This window comes from Agrilus planipennis, unplaced genomic scaffold (assembly GCF_000699045.2).
Source record: "Agrilus planipennis isolate EAB-ADULT unplaced genomic scaffold, Apla_2.0 scaffold3, whole genome shotgun sequence".
NCBI lineage: Eukaryota > Metazoa > Arthropoda > Insecta > Coleoptera > Buprestidae > Agrilus > Agrilus planipennis.
Window position 1 is genome coordinate 924,389 of NW_020442460.1, and position 7,880 is coordinate 932,268.

General features: G+C 34.9%; 1 protein-coding gene across 1 annotated transcript; it reads left to right on the top strand.

The window, feature by feature from the left end:
• The first annotated feature begins 3,607 nt into the window (after positions 1-3,607).
• Positions 3,608-7,301, top strand: LOC108742872 (transforming growth factor beta-1-induced transcript 1 protein-like). The gene is made up of 4 exons (XM_018478216.2): positions 3,608-4,034; positions 4,442-4,486; positions 5,188-5,592; positions 6,999-7,301. Exons 1-4 carry the CDS (start codon positions 4,023-4,025, stop codon positions 7,068-7,070), a joined length of 534 nt encoding a protein of 177 aa, XP_018333718.1. The 5' UTR covers positions 3,608-4,022; the 3' UTR covers positions 7,071-7,301.
• The last annotated feature ends 579 nt before the right edge of the window (positions 7,302-7,880 follow it).

Below are 7,880 nucleotides of genomic sequence, written 5' to 3' on the forward strand. Positions count from 1 at the left end.
GGAGTCAGTGATTGTGTTAGATTTGGACACCTAAGATGAATTCGAAATTTAATCGAAATCATGGTTGTTCAGTTATTAAACCTTGAAGAACGCGAAGTTAATGAAATTAAGTTTTAATATTCCATAAAACTTAAAAAGAAAAATAATAATATTGATTAATAAACAATCAACCATTATTGTTTCATTTATGCTGAACAATAAATATGTTATTAAATTTTACTTTGATACAAAAATATTTCATGTTTCCTAAAGTCTTATGAAGAACAGAACTGAGACTTGTAAAAATCACTCACATCAGAAGCGGTTGTGGTTTGAGACTAAGAATCTCACCCAGAAGTACTTATTAGGAGACAGGGGCATACTTACAAGGTTTCACAAGTCTCACCCAGAGTTATAGGCATACAAGCAACTTTAAAATCTCACTAAGTTTAATGGGTAACGCCGCAAGTTCCTACGATTAGAAACAATACACAGTCAAATAATGAACTTGGAACTTTGTTATATGGGCCAACGAAAGCAGTAAACATTTGAACAATTTTTAACCAATTCGCTTTATCTTCATCTTTTTCATCATAGAGTAAACAAATACAGCAGCTTCATAAAATTTAATGTGGAAAATACGCTAATTATTTATTTATGAGTAAAAAATTATTAGTAATAACTGGTCATAGCTGTAGATTCTGTAGATGGGACATTACTAACATTACTAAGTAATTTGTCATATCATTAAGCGATGCACATAAGTATATACATACATATATGTATATGCGTACTTGTAGTCATTGTTTTAAACAGTAATAACCTTGATGAACCACATTAATCGATTTGGGAACACGCAACAGTCTATTTGATATGTATAATCGTATTTCAAGTAGAACGTTCTACAAAAGTTATTGGAGTTCTTACAATTTGTTTCAAAGAACAAAAATTTGTCGCAGAGAAAGAAAACTAAATCCTAAAAAGGCATGATTTTCTTTATGAAATTTTCAAAAGACATCTCTTGAAGGAGGGTAGTTGTCGGATTTGCCGAAGCGCCTACCAACTCCTACAAACCAAATTCACCAAACGAACCATCGACAATGAAAATCTCATTCCAACAAACGCTCTATCCACATACCTCGGTGAATCACAGGCAAACCCAAGGAAAATCCCCTTTCTCTTACCAAACTATTGGCAATCACTTCCGACCTTCCTGACGAATTCCATTTGATAGTTTCTACGACGGCCTGAGGTAGAGGGGTAGATTCGAGGACACCCTCCTCGGGAATCCGTCATACGGATGGGTGGGTGTCTTTTGAAGATTTGGACAGTGCATACTAGAGGAAAACAGAGGCGTGAATAGAACTTTATTTACTAGTAGGTCAAAAATGTCAAAAAGACGTTTTCCTTGGGGTGTTTAAGGATAAAACCATGGTAGACTATGTGGGAGAGAAGGGGGTTAAAAACTGTCTAATTGTAAAATAGTGCCACTTAACTGAACATGAAGTATTATTGGTTACAAAAGTTCGTGGTGACGTAAAAGTGAATGCTTCGGGAATAAAACCCAGTTAATAATAAGAATTTCATCAATAAGCCATCCTATTTTCAGAGAATACTCCTAGTTATATTTTTATTCAAGTGTTCCAAAAAAAAAAAGTTGAATACGATGCGTTCACTTGATACTTTCAAAGACCAGACGTAATTTTATTTCGAATAATAATTTTTCTTTTACCTTACCTAGATAAGACAAGTACCTTTTTTTATAAATTATACATATATATGTATGAAGACACTTGAAATGTGATTTATCGGAAACTTAAACTACAAAAAAAGAAAGGGAAAAACATTTTTATAAATTCCAAACAATCGCCGACTTGATAACATAAATTGAAAGAGCGTTCATTGTTACAAAACACGGTAATCTAATTACTGAGTTCCATTTATGGGTACCTTTTTACGATAAGTGGCACCTCCATAGAATACCATCATGTCTTATTCGGTTTGCAAATTGCATCATAAATTAGTGCTATTACAATAAATTATTTAGTACACACGCAGCTATTGTATGTAGGTATACATATATACTTATGCATATGTACTTAACTTAAAATATATATACGTATGTATTATCTATACGTATACAATGGCGGCACGAAGGTATGTTACATGTGAGGGCAGAATTCTAGCGCAACCCCTTCTAACGTATTTTGTAGATGAGGTTCTTCAAAACCTCATGAGCTGAACCTGAAGGAAGCACGAGGTCGTTCAGATTGCTTGACTATACACTACAGTATAAAAGCTACGAAGTATAGCTGAAGCAAAATTATACCTATGCACACGTCCACCTACTGAATATTATAATCTATCAATAACTAATGAGTCCATTTGCTTTAAATACATTTTATTTATCTAGTTAATACATAGGACATAACAATTTGCACATCATCAACATCGTAAGGTCTCGCTGTCGAGACTTCGAGATATAATCTACGTTCATGTTGTCAACGCAGCACCACCACTGAGGATGTCAGCCGCAGTAGCTGACGAAACGTCAGGACGGAATAGTTCACTTCGAGCACGGCCCTATAGCACGAATCTTCATTCTACTATGGATTCCGGCCGTGAAAGCCTTTGTTCTTATATTACTTTTATTTATTTTCACACAGTACTGTTTTGTCAATACCGCTTCCATTTTATTTAAAGCTATCCTTAACTCCTCCTTGCTGAATGCTAATACTGCTAAATCATCTGCAAATCTAAGCATATTAATCTTTTGCCCCTCTATATCTATCTATTTTCACATGTTCGACCAGAATGAGAGGATCCAAGGATCCTGTAAATGATCATTTATTTCTTATTCGAAGCTGCACATGTCGTCTTTCAGAAGGATTTGGCTATTAAAACGTCAATGTTGAAGAGTTGAATTGATCAGCAATTCCTAGAAGGTTCAGACATCGACCAAGGTGTTATACACTCCGAGTCAGAGGTTACAGGATTTTAATCCTATCTTGCTCCGAACCGGATATATCTGCAGAGCGTCGTCCAATCCGTTACCTGGTGAAGCGCTCGTTGGGACAGAAAACCCTGCATGACGAGGAGGTTACGAATTGTCTTCTGGAGCCGCGCAGCTCTTTTGAACAAATTGAATTTTAGAAAACCGGCATAAAACGAAGATGGAAGGGAACATTGGAACATTGCTCTCCGTTCTGAACCTTGCCAGCCGCTGATAAAAGATAAAAGTATGTACCAGATTTTGAGATAATGAGCGAATTTCTCAAATACTTTAACGAACATTAAATCCCAAAATACAATAGTTATAGCTGTAGTTCGTCGTAAGGGGATCTATTTATAGTACGAAGTGTATGTAGGTAACAACTACTGTAGGTATGAGGAAATTATTATTAAACTGGCGCTCGGAAAGAATTCCGATTAAAAAGGCCGGCTCATTTCCGTGCCATTGTTTACATAAATTCGGTAATTGCCTCCGACACATATTTAGCTCCTGCTTAAGTACGGAGACCGAGGTGTAGCAAGTCAACTAACATATCTGTATATGGATGGAGTCTAATCGTAAGTACATAATACGTAAACGCAAAACATTCTAACTGTGCGCTTCCGCGGAGTCAGTCACCAGTGTTATAATCCATCCAAAGAAAATTTCGCGCGCGTGCTAGACTACGCCCCGAATAAATTTAGAACAATAATAATTAGATTATTGTATATCTTGCGGTTTAGTTGGAATAAGGTCACGGTGCCAGGAGATTACAGTATTGTAATTCGGATATTATCGATTCTTCTTGTAATCCTCGCCTTTTTTTTTTTTGTTTGTAAAAGTAGGAATGCTGAACAAACAAAGTGATGAATTTAGCTATAATTTCACACGGTACTACTATACACGATTCGGTATCTACTGATAACGGAAAAATGATATCATTTCTATAAACGCTTCTATATTTACGAGTGAACAATTAGAAAAGTCATTTTGTGATAAACCGCTTTCGCCAGTGTACAGACATCGCAAAGTTTTCAGCACCGTGATCAACATGAGTAGCAAAGTGAGTAGCCGCGAATTTTTGATTTTCATTTTATCAAATTCCGTCTGCACTATTTTTTAAATCGAAAACATTCTCGACGTAATGTTTTATATACAAACTTTCCGTATTATTAAAAATAAATTACTGCTTACGTTATAAAACTTTCACCGGTGATTTTATTTACAACACCGCACACCCTGTATGTTCATTGTTCAGAAGCGTGTGTCTTTTGTGTTTTGTTATTATTTTTTTATCGTTGAACAAAAGCAAACGTTTTTGAAGTTTAAAAACAACCTGATTGCTTACCTTTTAAGTGTGCGTAGGCATACCAGGTGAAACAATTAAAATGTTTATAATACAGTCTATTAATAGATATTTTGTAACTGATCATGTAACTAATTGATACACGACATCTTTTTTTTTTTAAGGGACCTACAATTTGCGCCTCTTGCAACGCTCCCATTTCGAACAAAGTAAGTAAAAAAAAGTATATATTAATTTAATTGCCTAAATATCGAATTCTAATAATAGACGTTTAACTTCTATTATAATACGTACACTTAAAAACAGACAGTACGAAATATTAGACTATTTGGCACCGAAGTGAACTTCGAGGTAACTGCTGGAAGCTGATGTATGTTTAAATGTCGCATCTTTCATACTTGTTGAAAACTTTCTTGAATTATTTTCCTGGGATTGACAACTATTTTGGAAGTAACTAAATATAAAGGTGTTTATGTTTCGAAAATGTCTGTAATTGATAACACAAAAGCTTACGTAATCTTAGCGATGGCTTTCAGTATCTGCCACGATATGGATTATCGAAATAGAAAAAGATTATACGTTAATAAAAAATTTAATCGTTTTGGAAATTGTGAAAAAAATGTTATCTCTCTTGGCTGAATTAAATGTCTTAAAAAGTAAAATCGTTGAGACTTGGTTAATGATGAGCAAAGCAAGACTAAGACTAAAACTGTCTCAGTGTTGTTATTGGTCTTGCTCAAATCTTGGTTTTGGTCTTGCATATTCGGTGTTGATTATAGTCTTGGTCTATGTTAATAACCTTCTGCTACATGAAAATAAAAACGAATAATTTTTTGTTGGTTTCTGGCATTGTTCCTGTGGTGCCATTAGTTGAAAATCAAAAGATGTCAAGACTTCCCTTTTATTTCAGATTTTGTCAGCACTTGGAAACCATTATCATCCCGAGCACTTCACCTGTCACAATTGCAAACAGCCGATAGGAGACGAAAAATTCCAACAGCACGATGGATTCCCTTACTGCGGTGATTGCTATACACACAAGTTCGCCAAGAAGTGCCACGCCTGTAAATTACCGATCAAAAACAAGATTATTAAGGCGTTAGATGTTACATGGCATGAAGATTGTTTCGCTTGCACAATTTGTAAGAAGCCATTGACGGGCACCAGCTTTGCCGAAAAGGATGGAAATCCTTTCTGCGAAAAGGATTACAACGAGCATTTTGCTGATAGGTGCAAGGACTGTGGCAAACCCATAACTGATCAAGCCATTATTGCTTTGGACGCCAAATGGCATCAGAAGTGCTTTAAATGCTTGGTAAGAATTGATTATCATCATAAGATCGTCAGTCCTAAGACTGGTTGGACATGCACCTCCATTCCTTCCTATCCTGAGCGAATCTTCGCAATTCCCTAAAACTAGAACATCCCACATCCTTAACTATTTGCGAGCAGTAATCTAATCTAGGTCTACCTCTAGTACGTCTCTGACTGACCTTCATACCTGAGAAGGTGGCCTACAGTTTATTTCAATTTGTCAGAATTGTGACAAGCATCTTTGCTTTCCCAAATCCCTGAGAATCTCGAACTTTCTTTAAAGTCCGATGCTGGCAATCTGCTCAAATTCTACTTACCTGCATATCTTTCTGTTATACGTTAACAGAAGTACAGTTCATTTCAATTTGTTAGAATCGTGACCTTGAAGAAATCTGCGCGAAGATAAAAAGAATACACTTTAGGCGTAAGCAAGACAGAAATAGTTGGAACAAGCTTGAACGAGCAGAGCTCTCGATGGGCGGTCTTAGGAGATCGGCTAGAACTGTACAGTATTAGACGAAAATGTTTAGCAATTTCTTAAAACAAACATGTATATAAATTAACAACAGAAAACAAAGCAATAGTTTTATAGGTGTGTAGAACGTTAAGTTAATTCACTTGTTATTATTTTTGGCTAAATATGCTTTTAAATAAAGCATGTTCTTAAATTTTAACGAGGCAGTTTAAATAATTCTGCAAATGGTACTGCACAGTTTTGTCTAGTCCTCGCTCGATGATCGGTGTAGAAATGAGCTCCGCAGACAAATATGATTGAATTTGGAATTATTCTACGACGCATCCTAATAAAGGGAAGGGGCATATCTCTAACTTCTTGAAACGAACAGTACCAACCTATCTCGCCTATTTTTTGTTGATCTCCATGTAGTCCTTTGTTGTCCTATTCTTTTTAATACCTCTTCATGTCTAGCTTCTCTATCCACGGTGTCCTCATCATTCGCCTGTAAGACCACATTTCGAACGCTTCTAACCTTTTCTTTTCTGTCACGCCCACCGTCCATGTTTCGCACCCGTACAGCACCGCGTTCCAAACACACAACTTTAACAATCTTTTTCGAATTTCGAAATTAAGAATTATCTACTAATATATTAAAAAAATCGTTTTATGATAAAGAAAAATGCAAAATGAAAAGAATCTCTTATATCAAAATTTATCAACTCTGCATTTAGCTGAGACTTTAAGTAACATATGTAGGTTTAATAACCCAAATGTCCATTTGATTTAGTTCGTGTTTTGTAATTTCAAACCCGTACTAGTCTATTCCTTTTTAAGTCAACTTAACCCAGTTTAATAAAATCCAAAATATACGGTGTTGTTTTTCACTTCTTCGCTGCTCTGCATCTAATTGTAACGAATAATTTGTAAAATTGTTTGTAATTTGTTTACAGAAATGTAAGAAGCCTATTACTAAAACCACATTCCAAGTTGAAGATGGACATCCACTTTGTGGAGACTGTTAAGAAGCAGAACTAGCTAACTATTATGACACACCAGCGCACATCAACTGTTTTTTTTTATAGTTTTTCGCATCAATGACACCCTTCACAATTTTAACAACATCGCTTTTTTAAATAATTATCGGTATGATATAAGATTCACATTTTTTGTGGAAATAGTTAAGAAATAAGACACTGTACTTACGACACTAATAAAAGACACAACATTTGCATATATTAAACATGTTTAATTAAGAAAGTTTCGCTATGATTGCTTATAGCTTTAAAAAAAGTAGGTGGATATATAAAATGTGCTATTACTTGTGTAGTTTTTATGTAAGTGTTAGTTCATTATTGGTTGTTAATAAGTTAATGTTTCGAAAATGTTGTTTGAAGTATTTCATTTAAAAATGGAGTTTCTATGAAGACTGGAAAAACTTTGGCTGCTGTTGTATAACAAACAAAATAGCTCAAACCCCAACGCCAAAACGCGACACTTTAGTTGTCCGAAGTACTTTTCGGTAACGAGGTTACCTACTTCAAGGACTGAAGTGAACTAAGCCTAAAAGAGAACCAATCCTAATTTATACTAATAGTTGTTAACGTTCAGTGAACAGAGCTCAATGACAATAAGGTTGATGTTCAAACAAGACTAAATAGCGGAGATCCAGGGATAGGACCGTTGTCATTGTTAAGTAAAATTTGTTTATTTTTATAAATGTATAAACTTTCAAAACTATCTAGTAAACACTTATTCTTAACTTCCTTAACTAATTTAAGTTTATTAATATTAATATTACATTCTTCAGTAAGAATATGTTGGCCAACACTAGA